The sequence below is a fragment of the Ctenopharyngodon idella genome, chromosome 7 (assembly GCF_019924925.1).
Source record: "Ctenopharyngodon idella isolate HZGC_01 chromosome 7, HZGC01, whole genome shotgun sequence".
NCBI lineage: Eukaryota > Metazoa > Chordata > Actinopteri > Cypriniformes > Xenocyprididae > Ctenopharyngodon > Ctenopharyngodon idella.
The window spans coordinates 23,919,618-23,947,472 of NC_067226.1; the positions used below are offsets into that span (position 1 = coordinate 23,919,618).

Genomic DNA, 27,855 nt, shown 5'->3' on the forward strand with positions numbered 1-27,855 from the left:
ACTAATATTAACCAGGCAAATCTTTTTCTGTGCATCAGAGCCAAGTTTTGGTTAATGTAAGTTGAATCTGTGTGATTCATTTAATTTCATTCTCTCTGTGTGTATTACCTGGCTCTTCCAGGGTTTGTCAGGGTTGTGCTGAGGTACTGTGGCCTGGGCCTGGTTGCTGGCTGGTGGGCTGGTGGAATGGATCAGCCCTGGGTGAGGCTGGAACTGGGGGTGACTGTAAGGCACAGTGGTGTGGTTTGCTGGTGAGGGTGCAGGGCGCTCCCTATCTGCCTGCAGTGATGATGAGGATGTAGGTGGTGGAGCCCGGCTATCCAAAGAATTCACTCCAGATTCATGTCGTCTTTGTGGAGTAGTACCCTGTGGTTCCCCTTGGGTATGAGCTGTAGGTCTGTTGTTGGGATAGGGGTATGTAGAATGATGGATGTGAGGGCTCTGTGAAGGTGGCCCCAGAGATGGTGATGACGGACCAGTCTTGTGGGATTGTGGTGGAGGACCCCTGCTTTGTCCGTAACCTCTTGTGGGGGGAATGGTGGGTGAAGACATGGTTGACGGATTCAAGGGAGGCGGTTTATATGGGAAACTTCCAATTCCTGGCTTAGCTGAATCCTGTGAATAGAGAATTAGAAGAATTAGCAATTAAGTCAAGTACATCTAACATAAAACAGAGTGGAAGACGCAATGTCAGTAATAACGCTTATATACTACACCACTACAGGCTAATAAAGTGGCAGTGACAGATAATGGTATATATTAAACTCCCTGACACAATACAAGAAAATATGAATATTAATATTCAGATCAGCAATGACTGACCTGGAAATCGATCTGCCCGCTTTTGCGTTCATTTGGGTTCCAGGGTGCTCCTCCTTTGTGCATCGGGTTCCAAAATCCAGGTTTAGGAGAGGGGTATTGGGAGGATGGCTGCTGATTCAAATGTGCAGGTGACCCAGGTATGCGCTGCATGGCTGAATAAGAAGCCTGACATAAGAAACAGAAAAAGAGAGGGTTTTTTACAACATTTGTTAAAGGAGAGTTTTAGGACAGAAAATGCATGGGTGAGGCCATAAAGACATGACCAACCTGCTCAGACCCAGAGCTCTTCTTTCTCTTGCTTGGACTGGGGCAGTCCTCCATGGGCCGGTGTAGAGATGGAGCAGGGGTATGCTGAATGACAGAGTGCTCTCCCAGAGGGGGCCCAGGCCGTTTTAACTGTCCAGAATGAGAGTGAGGTCCTCTGGGTTGCTGCGGAGTCTGAGGTTGGGTCCATATATCAGGTAATGGAAGCATGGGCCGTGAGCCATGGGCTGGGAACTGAGGATGAGGAGCACCATACTTGTGGAGAAAGAGAGAGAAACAGAGGTTGGTGAGAGTACTCTTAATCATAATATTCATTTAAGAGCACTACAGTGCTACACATTTAATTCTTAAATGTGAAAATTTGTATGAAAATTTCAGTGTAAAGTAAAGCTATTAATTCACTGATTTAATACTAACAATACTGATGTATACATGAACAACATTCACGTAACAAGAAAACAAAAAAAAACAACAACAAAAAAAAACATAAGTTTTGAAACATATCGTCAATATTCACCTTCAGTAGCTGATTGGCTCGAGCTGTGAGGTGTGCAGGAGGACCTGCATTGTAGCCATTGTGTAGTCGGTTGTGGTTATCACCAGGCAATGACTCATAACTCTGGCCAGTTCTGGTTGGTTCCCAAGGCCTTGGAGGAGCAGGCCTTTGTAATCCTGGCAACAAAGCCTGAGACAGGTCTTGCTTATCCCCTCGATGTAAAGGGCTGGAAATACAAAGACACATTAGCAAACTCACAAGGCAAGTTATATGTTTTGCCAGAAGTGTTTGTAAAACAACAATAAAGCTTAAAAGACACTCACCCATTGTTTAAGAATTTACTAGGATGGTTTAGGCCAGTCATGTGACTGGGTGGCATATGGGGGAGGAACTGGTGCTGACTGACACCAGGTAAGCACCTATCAAGAGAATTTTTTTGCTTTGATCATTCCTTTTGATAACTTTATCAATTAAGTAACTAAAAGGATAATGCAGCCCTGATGATGAGGTATATTACCTGGAGGGAGGTGGCCAGGCGCGGCTGCCCACGGGAGCCCATGGTCCCCGGTTGAGTCCGTCCAGAGGAAAAGGGTCCCGTGTGCTGCACCCGGTGAACTGTTCTGGTGTGTGATGCATCCAGCCTAGACTAAAAACAAAGACTATTTAATTTTCCTACACATCTTCAATATATTAGCCAATACATCTGACACTGCCTAGAAAATACATGCTGGAAAGATGGCAAGAAGTTAAGTGGTTGTGACACTGAACTATTTAACTACTAAGCCATGATGCTGCATTAAATGCCTTGGCTTAAATCTGATAAAGTCAGATGGAAGAGCAGACATCTAATCTCTTTATTTAGCGGCTACACTGAAGTGTTAGTATTTTGAATTAGCTTTTATTTTTATATTCAATTAATTTTAAAATATTTTTTTATTTTTTTATCATTTAATCTCATTTCAGCTAGTTGCTAAGGCAAGTTTTCCATCTAATAATTATAATTAAATTGATTTCAGCTTAATTTCAATTAGTTAACAATAACGATGCACTGAATAGTACAAAATGTCATATGCTAAGAAGCACCAAATATGCTCATCTAAATTATTGTTCAATCATTTCTACCAAGAGAACAGTACACATGGATACTCACCACACTAGCTGTGAGTGTGAAGCCCTCCACTGCAAAACAGAGAGGGCCACTCACCAACACGAAGGAGAAGCTGTTTACTGCTACTCCTGCCAACTGGAGAAAGAAAGAAAAGAGGAGAGATGGGACATAAGGGGGTGAGGCACAAATATACAGCCAAATCCATTAAACACAGGGGGAAAACACATCCTTTGTAGTCTGTGTGAGTGTTTGGCCTGAAGGCAGCTATTAACAAAGGAACCCTCCAGAACTTCAGTACCACTTGTAACCTCTAGGGGGCAGTGCTTTTCTGTAGTCTAATGGGAAGAAAAGGGTGCACAGATGGGCTTGTGGGAGTTCACCTATAGGGAGAGTACACTGAGGTCATTATAACCCTTCCTGAGGCCTCTTGGCAGAGGGTGAGAGTGATGGGAGGGAGGGGACGAGCAGAGCAAAGTCCTGGAGTCAAGCCAGCGGTGCCTGTGTGCATGTGTACATAAAGAAGTGTGTGTACTTGTGTTGTGTTGCTTGAGTTTGATTATTTGCATGTGTATTAGTGTGTGTGTGTGTGTGTGTGTGTGTGTGTGTGTGTGTGTGTGTGTGTGTGTGTGTGTGAGTGAGTGAGTGAGACAAGAGAGGCACTGAGGTTAATCTCATTAGGCCAGGCGTGATGGAGAGAGGAAAGGACAGAAAGAAAGAGAGCAAGGGGTGTAGGGAGGAAAGGAACAGCAGAAGGCTTGAACAGGATGGATGGACAGATTAGGGGAAAAAGACGGGTCTAAAATTAAAGTGTTCTTTAGGGAGACTCCAAAGTGAGAAGACCGGCTGTGCCCCCATGAAACACCCACGCACGCAAACACACTGAGCTTCCCACGCATTCTGAACACACATGGCACACCGAGCGCAAGCTGGATGCACAAATATTGGCAGGCATGCGTGCACACACTCGATTGAAATTGCTTGGCACACGTACATATATGCCCATACAGCAAAAGACGCCTAGCACACACTAATTATGGACTTGGCAAAAGCGTTTCAAGTGTGACACGTACAGGCTTTCTCTTTCTATAGCACAAAATACACACTTATTATACAATAAGGCCACAGATGCAAAACTTGCCATCCATAAAATGCTGTATAACCTGATGGGTTAGTACTGGGCTAGTTACTCAGCAGGCAGAGTAACACTTTCTGTTGAAATTTACAAGACTTTAACACTTCAATACAATCTTTATGCTGTAATGTTTAATTAGACCAAAGATAAATATGTATGCGGCAGTATTCTTTGTTTGGATACAGTAAGTGTGTGTGAGCTATTCATTGCTCAGCAGGTTTAGTCAGACAGTGTGTATGTGTGTGTATTTTGAGCCTACAGTGCATATGAGCCCACCCACTCTTCTCTGGCTCATGGTGTTGCACTATTAAAAGGCTTCTGTGATATTTCAGGAACTCTGGATTTAGCTGCTAGTGGGGACTGAAATAATCGTGACCCTGTAATACACTGCATTCTTAGACCAGTTTCTGCATATATATATACACACACACACACACACTTACCTGTCAAAAAAGCATCTAGCACCACTTCTCAAATGTCTGAAGAGTTAGGGTTTAGCACCAACACTCGATCATCTCTGCCGACTCTGTGGTCGTTGATCGCTGTAGAGAAAGATAAGGAGGTAATCATCAGTGCATTGAGTTTGACTTCACTCTTATTTGTTTTCCTGGTCTTTTACATTTGCTTTGTTCCATCCAATCAGCACAAGTGCTGTAAAAACAGTCAGGCCTCACAGCTGTGCCATCAATAATATCACACAATTGACTCCAGAATAGAAAGAAAGCACTGTATTTTATAAGACAAATTGTGAACACTTAAAAATTGACATGCAGTTTTGACATACCTGCTCATTCACATTTATTTTTATTATTAATATAATATAATAATTTAAATATAATGTAATTATTAATACTTTACATATTTTAGAATAAAAATAAAGTCACTCGTCTGCAACACTGGTAGCTCTTGGGTGGTGAGCAGGACAACAGTGAGAGGAAATCCATGATACTGGCTCTCACACACAATGGTGAGAGTTATTGTGGGGAGGTGTTTATTTAAACACAGGCCTGGCTCCCATAGAGACGTATTGGTGTGGAAAGCCAACTATCCCATATGAAAACTGGAGCTCGGGAAAAACACTCCATCAGGAATACAGGGTAGATAAAGTGTTTTCTGGGATTGGAATATCTGCATGTTTTTAGCATAAGAGAAATATACATATAAAAAAAATATGTCTTTTTTATAACATCCATGCAAGAACAGAATGTCGCTGACTGACAACAGTTTCAGTACCGAACGTCTCTCCTCCAAAATCCAACCACAAAGGCTGAATGTCCTCTCTGAAGGTGTACTCGTGGCGGGATGCAAAGAACATATCTTATCAGGTTGCTCAGGGCAGGGAACTAGAAACTGTGTGAACGCCACCACTGTAGAAAGTTTTGTTCACTTCAAGTTCAAGCGCAGATGCACTGTTGTTAAAGGATGTCGGGAGCGGCCAGGCTATTGTCAGAGCTCCCGCTCTAGTCCGAACAAAGTACACCAGAGTTACCGACCGCTACAGTCTTTCATTCAGAAATTTAATCCCACGCCGCAAGAAATATGATGAGGTCCTGCAGTTCCCGTGGAAGAGCCGCGGGAATGCAGACCTCTAATATAGGCCATGTACCTACTGCAGCTAAATTTGGTTGGCAATTCACCTTTTAATGCTTAATCCTATTGTGTACACACACAGTTCAGTAATTTATATGGGAGTGACAATTCTACAAACGAATTACCTCCCGAAAACTGCAGGTAGTGACAACCGCATTTACAAAAAAGAAAAGAAAAAAAAAAAAAAAGACAGGAAAAGAGCCTCGACACATTTGTATTGCCGGATCTTCCTAGAAAAACAGCAAACAAGAATAAGCCTAAAAAAGGAAATAAATCAAAATGCTTTATGCTGAAAATACTGACATATGACCCGTACCTGCTCACTTCAATACCTCCATAAACTATTACTTTATGGGCCATGCTTAAACAACAAGTCCAAACATTTTAGTGAAATGTAAAATATGTGCTAAAAAAAAAAAAAAAAAAAAAAAAAAACAGAGAATAAAGTGTTACTTTCAACTAATGCTAAAATGCCTAAAAAAGTTTGAAGACTGCCAAGATAGTTGTGGGTAGTGGCTTAAATCATATTTTTTCAGTGTGTATTCATACTATAACACGCACACAAATGCAAACTGAAACTTCCCTATACTACATTTCGGCATCTGCCATATCATACTGCTATAAGCTTTGCTTTTACGAGAACATGTTTTTCAATACTAGTAATATAGATTTCTAGTAATGTGGAAACAATACAGCACCTCGAAACTGATTTTTAATCAAACTTATTGTAAGAGAGAGAAATCGAAACACGCACACACTAGGTCTGATAACAGCAGCTAAACGGGGAACTCCCGTGACTCAACCATGGAAAGGGCTTACCCCTCAACCCAGACTCTGCCCCCTTTCTCTTGCGCAGTCTTTACGGTCAGGTGATCGGGGGACGCCCACCTTAGTCACGGCATCGGGAATTTCTGAAAGTGTGCCGTCATTGATAAACATATGTACAAACATATGCACTGTAAATTTACAGTGGGTTTTACCAAAACTCAATGACGTTGATCAAACCATTGGCTTGCGGTGCAATTGATTATAAAAGTGAACGTGGTTGTGTGGTTATTGGTTTATTGTAAGTCATCGCATCTGCATTCGCTTTCATGCTACAACCAACAAGAGCTGTTTTCTAGAAATGCCATGTGTATTTCCTCATACTTAGGTTCAAAAACTCTTTGGAAGTAATTCAAATTTCAAATCCCTTTTGATTCTTAAATGTTACAACGATGACATCATAATTAGAAAGTTCCCCCATTCACCCCCACGTCGACCCTCAGCTTGATAAAAATCCCCATAACAGCAAACATCAAACAACTATTCCAGTCACTGGCTTGGTCGTCACACTTACCAGATGAGCACCTAAAAACACCAAACCAATTGAGGGTTACATCTGTGGGCGTCTCCAACCAACCCTGTCCAATCAAACTACAACAAAAAAAACCCTTCAGGAAACAACCGTGTCAACTAACCAACCATACCGCTGGACCAAAAGATTTGACATCTGAAGTGATGTGTACTTTCTCTCTAAAAAAAATAAATAAATAAAAATCCAAAAACTGATTCAAGTAATGATTTGCTTTGAATGAATAAAGGACTAACATCAGTAACATGGTAATGTGAAAACAATACCAAAAGAAGGAGATTATTTTTAATATAGTGCTACGGGTTGTTTGAATGATGCCATCCCCCAGAATGACGACACCATCCATCCTCATTCCTGCCAGAAACTACCACAAAACTACTCGGAGAGCCAAAACAGCTGAGCGCACAAGTATACAGAAAAGAATGACATGGAATGGAATCAAGGAATTGCGGCATAAGCCTGGAGAGGGAAAACAGATTGGAGATAGGTAGAGGAGAGGAACTGGGGAAATGAGAGAGCTGGAATGTTCCTCAGTGAGGACAGCGGAAGAGCCTGTGGGTGAGCGCTCACATTTGGTCATTATATAACCCACCTCAGATAAAGATCACACTCAGAGGTACAAGGAAACACAACGTCACCATAGGCTTGCGTCTGTTCCCTTTCCCTCTGTGTGTGTCTGCCTCTGCCAATGATGCAAGGCTGAGTCGTCACAATGGCATCGCTGGCTTTCAAGCCCACACTCGTAGCCTCCACACAAACATGCGCACGAGCAACAGAGTGTACATCCTGATCCAGAGAGGGAGTTCAGCTGAGGACACACACACGCTCGCTTCTAGATGACACTCTGGCCAAGCCCTCACCCACATGTAACTTTGCGACAACCTTCCCTCAACCTTGCACCACCCTTCCAAAAATAACACTACAATAAAACCTTTCACAACTGGCCCCATTACGCTTTCAGAATGTCACAACTGGATTCTATGCAGAGACCATGATTGTTTTCCCTGCTCTCGTTTTCATGTCACTGCCCTCAGCCTAGTTCAACACTGCTGATTTATGGTTGCCAGACAGACAATAAATCCCTCGGGATAAGTGCTGACATCACAGGAATTGATATGATATTGATGTTCAATAAACACTAAATGTTCATATTCACTTTCACTGCATATGCAAAGTGCATGTTTAAATGAATGTGCTGTTGTCTATCTGTTATCAGCTGTTAATGAATAAATATGTAGGCTAATATATAAACCAGGGCAGATTTGTGGTGTATAAAAACTTTGTCTTATTAGTAGGGAAGGACACTCAGGTGACCCTAATCTGAATACTCACTTTCAATCCTGATGTGACACCAAAATCAGCAATTTTACTCAGTGAATAGAATCTTGAATTCAGGTGTCAGTCATAGTATGACTCATCTTAAAGAGAAACACAATGCTTTTCTTAGTAACTCTAGTGGGTCATGTCCTGTTAAGAGAGTAAACATCCATGCTGTCACTGTGGTGAGCACTGCTGAGAAAACACCCTTAGTCATTACCTTGAACGAGGTGATTACTGACACTGATGTTACTCATAAAAGGAGAAGTCAACATAAATGCCATTCACAAACCATTTTACTTCCATAATGTGTCATTTTCTGAATGAAAAACAAATATTCAATGAAAAACAAAAAAAAAGATTTAGTGATCTTGATCATTGGCTACTAGACCATTTCAGAGGTAGAGTGAATTGTGTCAAATTAACACTAATGTGTTCATATTAGGGATGCACCGATATGAAAGTTTTGTTCCAGACCCGTAAGACCTTCATTAATCTTCGAAACGCAAATTAAGATATTTTTGTTTAAATCCGATGGCTCCATGAGGCCTACATAGGGAGCAATGACATTTCCTCTCTCAAGATCCATAAAGGTACTAAAAACATATTTAAATCAGTTCATGTGAGTACAGTGGCTCAATATTAATATTATAAAGCGACAAGAATATTTTTGGTGCACCAAAAAAAACAGTAACGACTTATATAGTGATGGCCGATTTCCAAACACTGCTTCAGGAAGCTTCGGAGCATAATGAATCAGTGTATCAAATCAGCGGTTTGGAGCACCAAAGTCACGTGATTTCAGCAGTTTGGAGGCTTGACACGCGATCCGAATCATGATTCGACACGCTGATTCATTACGCTCCGAATCTTCCTGAAGCAGCGTTTTGAAATCGGCCATCACTAAATAAGTCGTTAATTTGTTTTGTTTTTTGGCACACCAAAAATATTCTTGTTGCTTTATAATATTAATATTGAACCACTACTCACATGGACTGATTTAAATATGTTTTTAGTACCTTTATGGATCTTGAGAGAGGAAATGTCATTGCTCCCTATGTAGGCCTCACGGAGCCATCGGATTTAAACAAAAATATCTTAATTTGTGTTCCGAAGATCAACAAAGGTCTTACGGGTGTAAAACGGCACAAGGGTGAGTAATTAATAACAGAATTTTCATTTTTGGGTGAACTAACTCTTTAAGATATCTTGATATCTTCTTCTGGATGGTCAGGGAAAATTTTGCTTTTGCGTTTGTCTGGAAATGTGAATACCAACATGTGAGATTAAAGAAAGCAGAACAGATATGATAAGACAGGAAGTTGTCGTCAGAGAACAGGAAGTGGGCCTCTCAATAGAGGGGAGGGTGTCTTAAAAGAGACTAAGAGGAATGAGGTAACATCCTGTGGAACATATTCTGTGTTTATGTATTTATGAATGGGCAGGCAAATAAAAACAAAGACTGGTTAGGTGTCTAGTTTCTCATCCTGTTAAGTCTCCTGAAGCTCGGCAGATGTTTTTGACGTGTTTCTGTCTGGGTCAGTCAACTTGTGTAATGCTTCCTCTGAGAAGTAGAGTAAAACTTTTAAGGAACAGAAAGAGTGACTGACGTGCCAGCACATTACACAACACACACAGTCCAACTGGCAAAAAGCTGAAAGACGAGTGCTGTGCGTGAATGGCAGTGACTCAGTATGCGAACGTCTGCTAGACATGAAAGTCTGGAGTGCGTCTGCACAGCCATCTGAGAGAAAACTTTTAATGTGCTCAGCCGCACAGACCGTACAAATGTGTCACCGTGTCATTGTGAGATGTCAGGAAACATGAGTTCACTCTTTCATTGTCTTTTAACATTATGAATATGAAGTACCAGAAATAACCATTTCTTTGTAGCCATAAAAACATGTGAGCTTTTCATTACTGGAACAGTCAAACCTTGAACATCTCGGTCTTGTTTGTGTCTCATTAGCCCCCAAAAGTCCCCTCCTACATTCAAACTCCTCATTTCCCAGAAGCCAGTAATGCATTAGACACAAACAAAACAGGCACACTTATAAGTTATTAGTAACAAAAAGGATCAATCACAAACAAGCTGGCTTCCAGGTTGATATGGCAACTGGCTGCTGTGGCAGTGAATGGAAACACTCATGTCTGAAGCTCAACAAAGTTGGAGAGGGATCCAACAGAGTGGGATGGAGAGTCACGTCTGGCATCTAAAACATTCCATAATTGAAATATGATAAAAGTTACAGACCATAAACAGATGGAAAATATGACTTTAATGTTAGATAGAGAGAAAACAAGATGTTTTGCGATAGAGGAAACAATCCCCCCCCATTATGACGCACATCAACGATCTGTGTGTTGCATCCTGGCTGCTCACTCTATCCAAAAAACATCTGACTGAGTCACAGAAACATGACTGATCTTTTTTGTTTCCCACCACTCTCTCTCTCCCTCTCTCCATTCCTCTCAACCACGCCCACTCTAGTTTCAGTACTCCTCCCTTTTTTTACTCACTTTCCCTTTTCCCCTCACTCTGGTTTTCTGCCAAAGTGTGAGATAACAGATAACAGTGTGAGATGACAAAGGAAAAAACAAGCCAGTCAGAAGGGAAAAAATGTGTATTAAGCTACTTTTCTTACTTGTTGCCTTTAATTACACCAAATATGACTAACTCAGCATGCTTAATAACAACACACGTTCACAGACTCGCACACTTTCTCTAGTAAAATTCCTTTAACTTGCCTACATCACTTCCTTTTACCACAAAAGTACAGTCCTGACATGGGAAAAACTCCCACACGCAACTGTTAGAGCTCAATGGAATGAACGAGGAGGATTTTACAGCCTACATCCTTTTTTTTTTTTTTTTTTTTTTCTTCTTCATTCAGCCAGTCCTGAAATACCAGTATAACCACACTCACGCAAGCCCGGCTCAGTGTCATCATCAAGGGCTACCGTGATAAGCGTACGTTGACTAAGCACTCCAACGAGCCAACTGACCTACATGATACATCATCATTCCTTCCTGTCACACACACACACACACACACACACACACACACACACACACACACACACACACACAAAGTGTGCAACCTACACCGTTCTTTTCTCCACCTGTTAAAATTCAACAAATTCACACCACAAACACACCCTGTCAACTGTTCTATCGTCACTCAAAATGAATGATGGGACGAACGACTCATTGCTGTGAATCATTTCTTTTGAACAGTTCATTTCAAAGAACCAACTCAAAACATTGATTCAGCGATTCTTTCAGGTCATGATGCAACAGTTCACGTACATCGCTACTCAAAAGAATGCTCTCACTTAATCTCATACACACTTTCAACAACTAGTAACAGAATGTTTATATACTCACACCAACTTTTGTTTCTTATTTCAGTCTGGCCTATAGCTTTAACAGGTTTACACCGTCACAATAAAGGGACAGTGACGCTGCAATAAGGCGGTTGATTCAAAACACCCGCTGGTCTGAGGAGGACGGAGTCTCAGCAGCTGCGGCGCTCTCAAAATTTACACCCCACAACTTCAAAGCGAAACAAATGCAGCCTCCCCGTTTTCATGTCAGTCTTGCTAATTGATCGGAAGTCCATCTTCAAAGGGATCTTCCTGTCCCCCATACACCCCCGTATTTATTCCACGGGTGTTTATGACCGCCTGTAAAATGCAGTGTCCCAACTTGCTCCCAAGACACTCTCAAGCAACAAACACCTAACTGTTTCACTGTAATTTCGAATGCTGTTGGCGATGTTTATTCAGCATCAACACAAATATTGCTCATAGCATGTTACAGTGAAATTTCCCCTGCATATTCCCTTAACTCAGACAGCGGAATATGTTCAAACGCACATGCAAAGATTGAGAGAAAAACACCCCACCCCCAGGCAGGGCTGCAGGCTTGTTGTAGAAAATGATGCAAATGATTTCTTTTCAGGCAGACGCATTCAGTTGAGCACGAGCAGGCCGAGGTAATCCATTCAACTTTACAAGACTGCCCAGCTCTGCACATCCCGCAGTAGAGCCCTGCCCTCACATGCCAAACAAAGAGCAGTGGATCACATTACGATCAAATGGGTCAGTGAAGTGATGCTCTTTTTTTGGTTTGAATTTAAGTTATTCAAAAATAAGTAAATGTCAAAAAAATAGATGTGTGGAGATTATAAAATATAAACAGCGTTATAAGCAGTTCAGCAATCTTTTGTTAATGATTCTTAAAACATTAAAAGAGAGTGTCACTTGACAGAAAAATCATAACAGAAGACCTCTTTTGACACTCATGACTGTAACAAGGTCATCAAGATTTATATAAAACAAAAAAAGTTTTTTGATAATGTTTTTAAATAATCTTTAATTTATATATATATATATATATATATATATATTTTAGTTCTTCTAAATTAAAATGTTTGTTTGCCACATCCCACTGTGGGGATGGTCTGGGTCAGTTTACACAGTGAACCCAACCCCCCTCCATCCGGACACACGTGGGACTGAGACGCTACAACCTAAACAATTTCTCCCTGAACACCCCACTCACACAACACAGCCATATATTTCAGTATCAAACGCCCAAGAATTAAACCATGCTTTGATTTGTTCAAAGATTATATTTGTCTAAAAACAAAAGGCCATTCATTGTCTCAAAGCCATGAGGTTGTGGACAGTAAAGAGTTAATGCGCGTGGGGAATGAGCGCTGATCTTCCGGTCACCGTTACTACAACGCTTTCATTCACACAGACTGTTGCTACCCTGTAATAAGGAGTGTAATTTCTTTCAGTCACGGACTACGCTAAACTTTTAAGTAGTCACGAGTTTACCATGTTGATAACAACTATAAAACAATTGAAAAAAGAGATAGCTGACTTACCCTTAGTAGTAAAACTCGTTCAGCTTGCGTGTCCACTAGTGCTCCCAAAAGTTAGACGGGATCTGTTGGAGAACAAACGAGGACATCTTTTAGCTTTCCTTACATCTGGTTTGAGAAGTCAGTTGTAGGAAACTAGAGAGTTGTCAACGTGTGAAATGATTTAATTATGAGTGATCACATATAAAGAAGCTTGAATTACAGGCGGCGCTTTTGTTATAAGCGCTGCGGGAATAAAATGCAGAAGCGTCGCGTCGACGCTGCCTGAGAACAAAAACAAGGGCTAAAACACGAATGTGGGACTAAAATTCCTGTCAGTACCGGTGAATGTCGCGAGCGTAGTTTATCCGTAACTACTCCTTGGCGTGGAATATACCAGTCCGACCAGGCTGAATAACAACAATAGTAATCCGCAAAATCGTTCGTTTTCTTAAATCCTTCGGTTTAAACGTCAAAAAGTCTGTTGTGTCTCTCCGCAGAGGGTGTGTTGCTGATATATAATGTTGTCGTTGGGTAAGTATTCTCTCTCTGTAGCGAGCACAGAGCTATGTCTGTGAGGTAAGGCAGGGATCGAGTTGCGCTGAGCGGCTCTGGGTTTTTTAAAGAGACACACAGCCCTGGCTGCGTGCGTAACCGCTCAACACAGAGGCGCGCTCTCGATCTCTCTCTCTCTCTCTCTCTCTCTCTCTCTCTCTCTCTCTCTCTCTCTCTCTCTCTCTCTCTCTCCTCAGCGCCGCCCCTCATGCTCCTGACGTCAGCGCACGCGGCCCGGAATTCCCTGACAGCGCAAACTGGTGCGTCTTCGCCTGCTGTCTTATTTAAGGCGGACTCGTGACTGTCCTACTCTCACAGCCACCCGGGACAGCAGTTCCGCCTTCTAACTATTAATAAGACTGAACACGATAATCACGCCTCATCATACAAAAATAATCGACAAAAATGTTTTATCCAAGACTCCCTCTCCTCATCCATTCAAGTAACGTCATAAAGTTCTTCATACCATATATAGCCTTAGGACATGCTATTCAGTAGATATGGGGCTAATAATAATAATAGTTGTTGTTGTTAAAAAAAATATTATTATTTGCTTTTGTAATCTGTTGATTTCAGTTTTATACCATGTAAATAATAAGAATAATAATGTGGTAATAATGATGATGACAATAATTATTTTTATTATTAGTTGATTTTGTAATAGGTTGATTTAAATTTTATGCTATGTATATAAAAAAGAACAATAATAATAACATTATTATTATTATGGCATTACAAAAAAAAATACATATTACAAAAATAATTTGACTAAAATAAACTTGAATCTGATGTTCAGATGAACTAAAAACAATTACTGCATTACAGGGTTTATTCAGGACATGAAAAAATAACCTAGTTTTTTTTTTTTTTTTTTAAATAATAATTTCACAGAGAACTGAGTGGTGGATAAGAACTGTAAACCAAAGAGGAGTAAAAATAGGACAGACATAACAGATGGACCAAGAAGTGCTGAACTAAAACAAAATAAAACAAAACAAAACAAAAAACAAAAAAGAAAGAAAAAGAAACAGTTGAGAAGACTGGACAAGACAAGAGTTATCCACTATTTTGTGACTTAAGTCACGACTGTGTAGTTTTTTTTTAGTTTTTTTTAAGAAACTAATGCCATCTGCCTTGTCAGGATGTTTCTTGACAATGTGTGAGGACAGCATGGTATGTCCATTTAATGGCGAACAGACGCCACATGCGTGTGTGTGATCAGCACGTTATATTTAGCAAGGTTACATCAGTGGCATCGAGACAAAACAGGCCAGCCAAACCACGGGAGTGTGTCACGGGAACCAGGCCTCTTGGACAGCAGCGGAAGGACATCACACACACACACACACACACAGGACATAAGCTGCTCTGAGTACATCGCCTACCAAAAACAGGCAAAAGTCGACAACAGCAGATGTGCGAATACCTTCTTTGGGAAACAGTGAAGAAAATATTAATTTTCTTTTATCTATGATACACAACCCTTATTACATTCATACCACTGTATCTTTGCTATTTAGAATTGTGTGTGTGGCTATGACCACATAATAGGATACGGCAGACAGGAAGAAGGGATGTGACCACTGTGACCAGGGTGTGACGCCCTGTGATCTCTCCCACACACACCCACTCATTGTGCTCATGTGTGCCATTACACTAACATACTGCTATTACTCTAGATTCCAAGAGATATGTGCATGTTTTTGAGTACTTTAATTCCAAAGGAGGGCTTGTAGTTCCAATTGCTTGGCTCTGGCCTTATAATCAGGGAGGGACAGAGCTCAGTCTCCCGTTCTCACACGGCAGCTAAATATAGCAGCGTTCCCACGAGCACAGCACAATCCTGAACACACGAATATACAGAACTGAAATACGCAGAACTGTCAGATGTGCAATGGCAGAAATGAGTGGTATGTGTGTGAGAACAGACAGCGGCCTTTAGATCAACACTCTGCTCCCACTTTGTGGGCTCCACACTGAGTCAGCACTAGGGTTCACTAGTTGTCACAGCTGCCACACATGTAGATGGATGGTTCATTCAGAGGGTTAACTCCCACCTCCGCCTACAGTGCCCACATCTACCCCACATGCACGCACGTATGAATTACACTGAGTCCATGCCAAATGATTTTGAAAGTGAATGCCCCACACAAATAGTAGGGGAACTGTAACTGCCCTCTGAGGACATGGGAGGAACAATAAAAATCAGTACTGCTCACTGCAGGGCCGTAACCACCATAAACACTGAGGGGAACAAGCCCCCCCCAATTTGAATTCCATTGTTTGTACTTAGGATGATAAAAAGTTTTAAAAGTTATTTTAGGCTGCTCTGCCTCAGCGGTCTAACAGTGCTTGTTAATGTCAAAATTATTGAGATGGCCAATTAAATCAAAGCAGACAAGTTCACAGAAGACGAGTGCGAATTCCAATGTGACGCTTTAGATTTTGCTGTTAAAGAGTGCGTGCAGTGTTCCCCATATATTGATATGTCGGCCCGCCACAATATCAACATTGACCACCATATAGAGATTTCAGTGCTTCCCATTCATTAACTAGACTGTGGCATCCCGAAAATATATTTAAACTTCTCATAATAACATAAAATGTTGTGTTTTGCACCATTGCTGTCAAACAAACTAAAATCGAAAGCGCAATAAGGCTTTGTGTCCTTATCAAATCGCAAAAGACTGTCTGTTTGCGCTGCGATCAGCACGTGATCAGCTCTGCATCTCAGTTCATGAATGAATGCAGTGAACGCCACATCAGCATGTGCTCAGTTTAACGTGCATTTGGGAATGTAGCGGGCACCAGTTATGCATAATTTCCACATTTGCATAGTTGACAATTATAGCATTTCAATACATTTGTAATGAGACAAGTTTGTAAACTTTTTTCTGCCAAAATAAAAGCTTACCAGCAGTTTCTGCCAAAATAAAAGCGTGACAGCAGTTTCCGCCAAAATAAAAGCGTGGCTGCAGTTTTCACCAAAATAAAAGCTCACGTGTTTATCACTTTCAAGTATAGAAAATTGGAAAAAACTAATTATGAAAGTTTAATTTATTTTTCAGTGCATTTGTTTTACAATATAGGGCTATTAATGTTATAGGAATAATATTATAACTATTATAATATTATATATATTATATAATATTATAATATTATAAATATTATAATAGTGCATTATTCAATAATGCAAACTAATCAACTTTTTTATGAAATTCTGCTGTTTTGAATTGAAAATATAATTTACATGATTCATGTAATTCATAACTGAACGTGATGAGACAAGAAACGTTGTCGTTTTCTACATTTCAGACATATAAACAATGCATATATTTTGAAAATAAAATTTTATTTGCAAATAGTTTTAATTGATGACTTTATAACTACATTTAGACCTATAACTTATTTTATATTTTTTTTATTCCCTTACATCCCTTTTAATCCTTTAATTATTAGGTTCAAGACATGGTTACACTCACTGACCAGTGTGAGAGTGTTTCAGGTCAGTTACCAGAGCAGTAATCAGAAATTTTCCACTTGTTCATATGTCATCATTTTCTAGCACAAGTTTATGAATATAGTTGTCATTCAATTACATTATAACGACTGTTTGATTGCTTGTATCATCACAAAATGTAAACTATATTATAGCCCAGCTCTAATCTGTCTGTAAGGCATTAGATATTATAAACATTAACATTGTGATTTTCGGTAAAGCTTCTTTTTTCAATGTGAGATCTGATGTGTATTTCAATGTGTATTGTGAAAAGTGCTATATAGAATTACATTTAACTTGACTTTATTATTTCCAACTATTACTAAAAATAAAACACCTATAATATATTGTCATATTGCATATATTATAGTTTATTGCAAATAAAACTTGAATATGAATATTATTTAGGAACATATACAAATAATTTAAGATAACATTTTTAAGATATATACTGTATATATACTGTACTGTATACTGTACTGTAATGTGTCATTTTTGTGGTCATTTTGTGGAAATGCTGGCAGGCCAAGAAAAAAAATGAACTAATTTCCCAACTAGGACGGGAAAAAAAATCCTTATTGTTGAGTCTTTACTGTGAATTACCTTGGAACCGTTTTATTTTTGACTTTCACCTGTTCTCCACCCTCTCTCTCTGTTTCTACCCAAGACTGTAGCTTGAGGGGGAACATTTTAAGGCCCCACTTAAGCCCTTTCTCTCTCTAGTATGAAAATAACAGCAGTTTTTGGTCGAGATAAAGTGGGTTTATTTGTTTATTGATGGCTATAAAACAGAAGTGGTTAGGCCGCTTGACTTATGACCTTAATGTTAAAAGGTCACACCCCTGCAGGTAGACAGCTGCTGAGTTTAACATAGCCCTGCAGCAACAACTGCAAAAAGTCAACACAATCACGCAGTGAAACCCAATGCACCTAAAAATCAGAAAACTGCACAACTGCCTTAGCAAGCACCACTATTACTAAGAAATTAACTGGTCGGGATGAAAATTAAAACACGGCAATCCAGTTTATAACTGACTTCAACTGATAACTAAGATAGTGATAGTGAGAGACAGACAGAGATGAAAAAAAATGATATCTTTTCTGGAATCAAACCCTGAAAGCAAATCTCATAGCTAACATCTAGCGCTTCATTTTAAATGTCACTCTGAACCCTGAAAGACTCCATAAGCTCAAAGGTCACAGTGAGGGGGAGTTTACAGGATTTAGACGAGAAAATGCCAGTGTCTATCTCTACTACCAAAAGACAGAGGACTAATCTACTCTCTGAAGGTGAAGAGAGGATTATAAGAGGACACAGACACACAGACCAAACAAACATGAGAAAACGTAAGTCTAAGAGGGACAGTGTGACACCCAGACTCAAAGTGTTCTTGAGACAGATGAGAGGACTGGTGCTCAGACAGAGTGAAAGTGAGAGACAGGGTGAGCGTAAAGAGAGACAAAATGAAAGAAAGAGAAAAACAGTTGCCATACCTGCTGGGAAATACAGCTCAAGATGGGAGCTGGATTTATAGCACAGGATCTGGTTTCTAGCTGGTCAACCAGTGTCCATGCTCCACAAACCAGCTTCCTATCCTAATGTAGGCAAAAGCACTCTATTGTCTGTATACTATAGCTTGCGTTTAACTGCCTCCACTTATGAGTGCAATGCCCACATATTTTGTACACTTTATCTTAGGGATGGCCGATATATCGGCCACCATATCGGTATCGGCCGATATATGTTATTTTTAATGTTATCGTTATCGGCCCAATAATAAAATTTGGCAGATTTATTAAAGCTGATAAATAATGGATTACTTCCTTCGGCTGAGACACTTCAGATATGTACTGTTCACCATGATGGTTTTGAATTGCTATGTGCAGCACATTTTATAGGCTACATAAAATTATAATTATATAATATACCATCATTATAATTGTGTGCTTGGGACATGGCTTTTAATGGTGAGATCAGGCTCTTAAAAGTTATATAAAATTTGGATTTAGATTTATCAGCCAATATATCGGTTATCGGCTTTCAAATATAAAGAATTATCGGTTATCGGTATAGGCCAAAATTTTCATATCGGATCCCTACTTTATCTTTTTTAATATTCTGTTACACTGGGATGTACATCACAATACAAAAAAAAAAAAAAAAAAGATCTGTCACTACTTGCGTTTCATTGCATCTTTGAACTGCTGGCTTCATTGCGACTTTAAACTGGCCAGCTGGTTTGTTACTTGTCTAAGATGGTTTACCAGCTTTAGCTGGATTTACCCGCAGAGATTTTTCTCTCTTCCCTATTGTATGTACACCAGCTGGGGCATGTGCAACACAAACACAATGACCTACTCAACACACACTCATCACTCATCTTGCCCAGCACGTATTACACTTCTGTGACTCAACACAACCCGCCCGTTCTGTACACCTCCAACTGTCAATAAGATATCAGAATTGTGGTAACTCAAAAAGCAGAGGTGTTGGCTTTCAATGAACCTAATGTAGTGGATTACAAAACAATGATATTGTGCACACCCTGTAATAAGTGTAAAGGTGAAAAGGAGACAAGGCAATACAGAACGTTTACTCTACAGTGCCACTCATCCAGAACCAAAGAAAACACACAGACCCATTACAGAGACACACTAAACCTGTTCTTCAAACGTATTAATAATCTCCAGAAAATACAGGAACTTTTTCATGTAGGAATGATATTGCCTTCTATTTGTGAGATAACAATATATTCTGTCCCTTATCCCAAATCTTTTCTTCACAAAAAATGAGATTATACAAATGTAAGTTAAGTCATTGTTTAACACATTAAGCTGTTTTCCTCATGTACAGTGTTGGCTGTTCCCCAGAATTTTAGCAATTTCAGATTTTACTATCCTATAGGCAAAACCTTACTTACAGACACACACTATTCAACTAAAACAAGATTTCCCCCACATGCATTTACAATTACCTCTGAGCTACTAGTCAAAACATTTTAGTAAAAGAGTAACTATGCCTGAAAAGCTTTTCCACCCCTGAGGGCTCAAACCCGGACAGTTAAAAGCTGTGACACAGTTTTATCAACCTTCTGTGTTATAGAGCATTGAGGTTATATCACTTTACTTACCTAACCAAACTTCTTACCACACCTGCTCCCTGTGACCGACAGTCACACTGACTAAGACCTGCAAGCTTGTACCGTGCAGTGTGGAAGTCTAAGTGTGTCGTACGTTCGTGTGTGAGCTTGTTTTGCGTGAATGCAAGGTACTGTATTCAGCTGTTCTAATGGTTAGTCACTGCATGACTCAGAGCTGCTCCTCGTGTTGGGACAATAGACCACATACCCATAAGAGTACACACAAAACACACTCACGCAGACTACAACATTCACGTGAGCACAGACATGCAAATTACTTTTTGAAGAAAATGCACCTGTGCCAAGGACAAAAGAGTGTTGTGTGTAGTTGCCAAGGTGTTGTTATGCAGTTGCTAGGATTTTCAAGGTGGTTACTAAGGTATTATGGGTTGTTGATAGGCAGTTATTTACTGATCAAAAGAATCTACCAAAGTATCGATGATATTCTGCAGACAATTGCAACGTTACCTAAAGTTTAAGTACATCCCTCATTGCAAGTCTAAAGAGGACTGTACTCCGTGGGCCATTTCTTGGTTCACCAGACAAACACTGTAAGTCAGATTGCTTTAAAAAGTAACCACACACCTTTGTTTAAAGGGTTAGTTCTCCCAAAAATGAAAATTCTGTCATTTATTACTCACCCTCCACATCCATAAGACCTTCGTTTATCTTCGGAACACAAATTAAGGCGTTTTTGATGAAGTCTGAGAGCTTTCTGTCCCTCTATAGAGATCCAACGCAACTACCACTTTCAAGGATCAGAAGGGTAGGAATGACATTATTAAAGTACTCCATGTGACTCCAGTGGTTTAACCTCAGTTTTATGAAGCGACACGAGTGCTTTGTTTGTGCAAAACAACATAATTTACCACTTTATTTACGAAAACATTGATTTGCAACGCATGTTCACTAGTGCATCACAACGCATGCATGTTATGTTCAGACTCACGCGTCAACTCGATGCACACGCGTGAGTGTTCACGAGAGCTTCAAGAGACATTTGTGTTGTGTTCAGACTCGCGCGTCAACTTAACGCACATGCGCGAGTGTTCATGAGAGCTTTACGAGGCACGTGTGTTGTGTTCAGACTCGCGCGTCAACTCAACGCACATCGCAAGTGTTCGTGAGAGCTTTACGATGCACGTGTGTTGTGTTCAGACTCGCGCGTCAACTCAACGCACATTGCAAGTGTTCATGAGCTTTACGAGGCATGTGTGTTGTGTTCAGACTCGTGCATCAACTCAACGCACATGCGCGAGTGTTCATGAGAGCTTTACGAGGCACGTGTGTTGTGTTCAGACTCGCGCGTCAACTCAACGCACATACGCTAGTGTTCATGAGAGCTTTACGATGTGTGTGTTGTGTTCAGATTCGTGCATCAACACAACACACATGCGCAAGTGTTCATGAGAGCTTTATGACGCATGTGTGTTGTGTTCAGATTCGCGCGTCAACTCAAAGCACATGCGCAAGTGTTCACGAGAGCATCACGGCGCACGCGTTGTGTTCAGACTCGCGCGTCAACTCAACACACATGCGCGAGTGTTCATGAGAGCATCACGGTGCATGCGTTGTGTTCAGACTCGTGCGTCAACTCAATGCACATGCGCAAGTGTTAACGAGAGCATTAAGACGCATGTGTTGTGTTCAGACTCGTGCGTCAACTCAACGCACATGTGCAAGTGTTCATGAGAGCATTAAGACGCATGTGTGTTGTGTTCAGACTCGCGCGTCAAAACACATGCGCGAGTGTTCACGAGAGCATCACAGTGCATGCGTTGTGTTCAGACTCGCGCGTCAACTCAACGCACATGCCGAGTGTTCACGAGAGCATCACAACGCATGCGTTTTGTGTTCATGCGAGAGCTGACATTGTTGCGTGAACACGCTTTGGATAATATTATTTGTAAATAAAGTTGTAAATTATGTTTGTTTTTTTTGTGCAAACAAAGCACTCGCGTCACTTCATAAAATTGAGTTTAAGCCACTGGAGTCACATGGAGTACTTTAATGATGTCTTTCCTACCTTTCTGGACCTTGAAAGTGGTAGTTGCGTTGGATCTCTATGGAGGGACAAAAACCTCTCAGACTTCATCAAAAAGATCTTAATTTGCATTTCAAAGATGAACAAAGGTCTTACAGATGTGGAACGACATGAGGGTGATTAATAAATGACAGAATTTTCATTTTTGGGTGAATTAACCCTTTAAGCTCATTTGAGATAGCATTCATTGTTGTTTGTGTACCTCAAACAGAGCAAGACGTTAGCAAAACTTACCCTGAATGCAATGTAGGTCATCTTGGATAAAAAAAAAGTATGTGGAACAAGTTCAAAGTTGATCTTTATGGTTAGGGGTTTGATCGTATCACTGCCGTTCCACCATATATGCTTCTACAACTTAGTTACTGTCTGTTTTTGTCCTGAAGGAACCACATTTCATTTTCTTCCACTGCATTAAAATGACAATAAACCTGACAGTATGAACAACTGTAATAGTAACTGCTTAAGCAACTTAAGCAGCCCTAAATATTGAAACTATTGTACATCATCAAATCTTCTACATCATTCAGCAGATACTTTTAACGGTATTCAAGGTATATGTTTTTTTCAGTATCTATGTTCCCTGGGATTCAAACCCACAACCTCGCCGTTGCACGTGTCCTGTTGAACCAGAATGTTACAGAAAGTCTTACAGAGACAGTGATACCAGGTCAAATCATGATCCTGCTTACCTCTGCAAGTCCATTTCATTTGTTTTGGTCTATCAGGTTGCTGCCCACTAGTCTGCGTGCACCGTGTGGTTATGATTGAGATCAGTCGTGTATGTGTGGGTGTGCAGGGAGGTGGGCGGGGTGCAGAAACCACGATGAAGATTTGGTTTAGTGAACTTTTGCCACACGTCGCATGAAAAGGTCAGATTCAGCCATGTATGGTTTGTGAAAATTACCCACATGCAAACCTGTACCCACACACACACTATTGTCTAAACAGTAACCAACAAAGCCAAGCAGGGATCCCTAGCGCTAAACACAGACTCTCTTAAGAGGGTCTGCAAGTGCATGTGAACTCTCTCATGAATATTTAAAACGTCTTTGAACATCTGTCAGTCATTCATGAGGGTGTGGTGCATTTCTGTTGGTCTCTTTCAACCACACACACGCAGCTGACCACATAACAGTAGCTTGAGAAAGAGACAGCAGCCCACAACAAAACAGCCATTTTCTGTTTTTCCCTTACAAAGTTCAATAAATGACTTTCCATCTACATCCACAGACAGCCAGACTAGACACACACACACACACACACACACACACACACACAAACAGAGCCAGCAACAAAAACATCAGTCAGTCAGTCAGGTAAAAACATGCTGAGGTGATCAACAAACAGGCTCACACATGTTTATGCACCTTCTCCATTACAAACTCACACAAATAAATACTAAACCCTGAGGGATCAACTTCTTGTGTAAATCAATCTCACGGTTAAACAGATCTGAGGTGAACAAGACTTTTGGACCAGCATTTCTTTACTGACTTCAGTTCCTGCAAAGCCCGGCCAGTGCAGACGACTAGCATAGACAGACAGTGCAGACTGTCATTATACGCCACACCAAACGCAGCAAATATAGTCTTCAGCGTTTAATGGTGACTAGCTTTTCTACTCTGTCAAAAACATCATTGAAACTGTGTATGCATTTGTAACCTGTAAAAGGTGCTTTACCATGTCTCACAGAGGCGTACAGAGGCAGAAATTAGGTCTGAATGTAAATCAGTGTCTGTTCATAACATACTTTTTAACATTACATTTTTTTATATCATAGTTCAAATAGATATTTTTTTCTTGATTGTAGAGTTACACAGGCATAAATATGCCTTAAAGGGACAGTTCACCAAAATGAAAAGTCTGTCAACATTTACTCATGTCGTTCTTTACGTCATGTTGTTCTAAACCTGTATGACTTTCATCTCTGGAATAGAAAAGGACACCATTAAATTTCATTGTATGGACATTTTTTCTTTAGTTATACGGTTATACATGTTTGGAACAACATGAAGGTAAGTGATGACAAAATTTACATTTTTGGTTTAATTATAAAATGTGTTGCCATTATGTATCTTAATTTGATACTTGGAATGTGATTACATTTAAATATGTTAAATGTTAAATACATTTTATGTATGCAAAACAACAACTTACACAATTTGTTTAAGACTGTGCTTGCATGTATGTACTTTATATTCTATATGCCTGTGTGTGAGTGTGTGGGCTTAGAGGTGTGTTGTATTCATCAGTAAGTCCATCTGTTTATAAAATTCACATTCACACAAAAGCGTACTTAACTCACATATGATCCACACATGGTGTCTCTGAACCACCACAAGACCACACACACACACACACACACGCACACACACACACAGCAAAGAACAACTCACCAACAAGCATCAACACACACATTCTCACACTTATACTTAGGCAACACTTCATATAGCAACATGTACTCAAATTATACTAATTTGTGTTTATAGAAACACTTGAAAATGCACAAAGTCAAAAACACACTGTCAACAAATCTAAAACACCTCAAATTTAAAGCATAATGAAGTATGTGATGTCTGCAAAAGAGGAAGAGAAATCAAATTAAGAAAAAGACAGAGAGCAGGAGAAATTCAGTGAGATGTAGGGATGTTGAGGGGAATTCTGGGAGTTTCGTTCTGGTGTTTTGATTCCGTTTTGACTGCAAAATGAAGAAACTATGTTTCATATCATGTGAGAGCACACATTACATCATAGGGTCAGTTAACAATCCAGTATTTACCTCCTTTTCATCCAAACCCTATACCTTTAATGAAGCAGGGTTAAACAAATCAGTTGAATAAATGAATCAATGACAATAAAATGTTGGAAATATCAGCACTCTTGGAATGCTCACTGATTAGATTTTGAGAACTGGAACCAAATTTTTAGAATTGCAGTAACTATGATTTACACAAACAGCAAATACAATGAAATTCAACAGTATGTTTTTTGTTTATGTATGCGCACATTAATTGCATTGCATGCTTTGTGTTCAGTTGGTGTGTATTACTGTTTGTGAGCGTGCAGGTGTATTCATGCATGTGGGTGTGTGTGTGTGTGTGTGTGTGTGTGTGTGTGTGTGTGTACAGCGCTGATGAGGCAGAACTCAATCTGTTCCACACCTGTCCGTCTCTCCCTGGGGGAGGAGCCTGAGGCTGCACAAACACACACATTAGCATACAAAAGCCTTTTGTGCTCCCTCTCATCTTCCACACATGTACATGTATACATTACACAGAAATATGTGATGCATGTGTGTGCATGTGTGTGATCAGGGCTGATGACAAAGAAAAAGACAAACTAAATACATTTTACATATGCACATTTGACAGATGTTGTCATATCGAAGAAGTGTGTGTGTATATACAGTAAGTGCACATATATAAGGAGAGATGAGGATGTATAGAGAGCAAGCGAGAGAAAAAGCGAGCATTTAGTGTGAGGGAGGGAGATGTGGGTTACTTTGGGACGGCAGAACCCTGTGACATGACACAGATGCACTGATGCTGAAGAGAGCGAGAGAGGGAGAGGAGGGGGATGGGAGGAGAGGAGGAGGGGTGTGAAATCACACTGCTGTTCTATTTATTCTTAACCAGAGCACACGAATGCTCACACACACACTTACATACACACACAGCAGGGGACGCCACTATAGCTGCGAGCAAATGGCTCCACATAAACATTCAATGAAAGCAACGTCCACAGTTGCCTGTGATACTGTTGCTAAAAACAAATGGGATCAGCTCTACACACTCCTCGTATCTCGCACCTGCCGCACTGAAGGTGGTAACATGTCCACGCCAGCTCACACACACACACACACAGAATGATTCAGTGAGTATTCAGCATCTAAACCTCAACTCCTAAAACCTGCCTTTCTTTTCTCCTTTCTCCATCTTATTCATGATGCCACCTCACAGCTAAGAGCTTCTAAGTGTCTCTATAAACAGATTCGGTATTATTGTGATCTTAGAACAAAGAATCACATTACAACATCAGCTTATGCCATAAAACAGAGCCCTGTTTCCAAATCATGGGGTGCTTTCAGACACTTTTCAGGGCTCAACAATAAGGACGGACTGATGGCCATTGTGAGAGTGTTTTAGGCCAGTGCTACGTTATTTGCCATTTATTATTTTGTCAAAATAGTGGGAATGAGTAGATAGTCTTGAAAGCAGCAAGCCAATCAGTTTCAAGTCGACAAGCAATGAAAATTCACCCTATTCAGCAAATATATGTTATCAATCTTATTGTGAATGATTCATCCATGTATGTTTCATTTTTTGACCTTTTAATGTTTACCCAAAATGTCATAACAGGATCTTTTGGTGAAAACCATAGATTTCTCTGTGATAACATATGCCATTTAGATCATTTAAAACCTGCTCCTCCAAATTGACTGTAAGTTTGCATTCACATTTGAGTACAATGGCCACATCTCAAAATCCAGTGTTACTGCAACTAATGGATTAGAAAAAAGAAGTCCCGGTCCTATATTTTTTCTTTATCAATAATCAGTTTGGATGTGTGTCACAATATGTAAGACAAGATCTGTTGCTACTTCTGTTTCATCGTGGTTTTGTGTTGAATGCAACTGCTTGAACTAAAGTGCATGTATGGATTGGTAGCTTTCTATGGAGTTACATTATAGTTGTACAATTTCCAGCTGTTATTGAAAATTTAAAATCTAATTTGCATTATATTATTTATTTGCAATTTTTCATAAATAACATTTAAAATCATTAAATAGAAGATATAAATTTAAATTATATAAATAAAATATTTATATAAAATAACACAAATAAAATAAACACTAGCGTACTCTCTGAGTACTACGTTTGAATTTGAACTTACTTCACGACCACTAAAAAAGTATGTTCTATATAATATGAATATGGGCAGTATGAATGAAATTCAGACGTACTACATCTGCCATGTTGTTACTGTCAGGTGACCTACCAGCATCAGTTCACTGCCATTTAGGGGTGGACAATAAGGCAAAAATATCATATCACGATTTTTTAGGCAGGGTCACGATTCTTTTTCATGTTGGTTTTTAAGACTATTTTGCAAGTCACTGAGCTGTACAACCAAACTAATTTCCCTATTTTAAAAATGTTGTCTTAGCAGGTAATAAAAGAAAAAAGAATGACAGACCATTTAGGCCAAAGTAGGTTATTTAACAGTAGCATTCAAGTAAGAAATTGAAAAAATGTAAAAATAAAACACTACATAGACTTCACTGTATCAATTAGATATACATTGATTCTTATTAAAGCTACTCAAGTGATTCAGGCAAGAGCAGAAAGTGGTTTTCTCTTTGTCTTTTGCTATTTGATTAACATTAATGACACAGATAACAGCAGGTTTATTAGGCTGCTGTCACTTTAAGACCGAATCCATGGATCTAATATAGGCTACAATACAGATACACATCCAATTTTCTCACAACTGTTTACTTTCACTTAAGACATAACCGACTGTGTTTATGTAAACCTTGTGTACAGTTTAAGCGCAGTGAGAGGCAAAAGAGAACTTAGTTCAGTACTCACACTGTGACAGACTTCTAGTTTGCGTGTACTTCGTGCTCAGAAAAGCGTATGTCAGCATTGCTGCCTCTG

The 27,855-nt window shown here is 39.9% G+C and overlaps 1 protein-coding gene across 4 annotated transcripts in view; it reads right to left on the bottom strand.

The window, feature by feature from the left end:
• Positions 1-27,855, bottom strand: part of kdm6ba (lysine (K)-specific demethylase 6B, a) — a 92,379-nt gene that overhangs the window by 9,634 nt on the left and 54,890 nt on the right. For 2 of the 4 annotated variants that reach the window (XM_051898666.1, XM_051898663.1), the window contains exons 1-10: positions 13,300-13,663; positions 12,982-13,043; positions 4,266-4,364; positions 2,733-2,825; positions 2,100-2,228; positions 1,906-2,001; positions 1,604-1,808; positions 1,090-1,341; positions 823-987; positions 109-615 (exon numbers count right to left, since the gene is read on the bottom strand). In XM_051898666.1, the coding sequence (XP_051754626.1) occupies positions 109-615; positions 823-987; positions 1,090-1,341; positions 1,604-1,808; positions 1,906-2,001; positions 2,100-2,218 (1,344 nt within the window). In that variant the 5' untranslated portion in view covers positions 2,219-2,228; positions 2,733-2,825; positions 4,266-4,364; positions 12,982-13,043; positions 13,300-13,663. Of the gene's footprint in view, positions 1-108; positions 616-822; positions 988-1,089; positions 1,342-1,603; positions 1,809-1,905; positions 2,002-2,099; positions 2,229-2,732; positions 2,826-4,265; positions 4,365-12,981; positions 13,044-13,299; positions 13,664-27,855 lie in introns of those variants that run through there. The other 2 variants (XM_051898664.1, XM_051898665.1) reach the window with 1 other exon arrangement.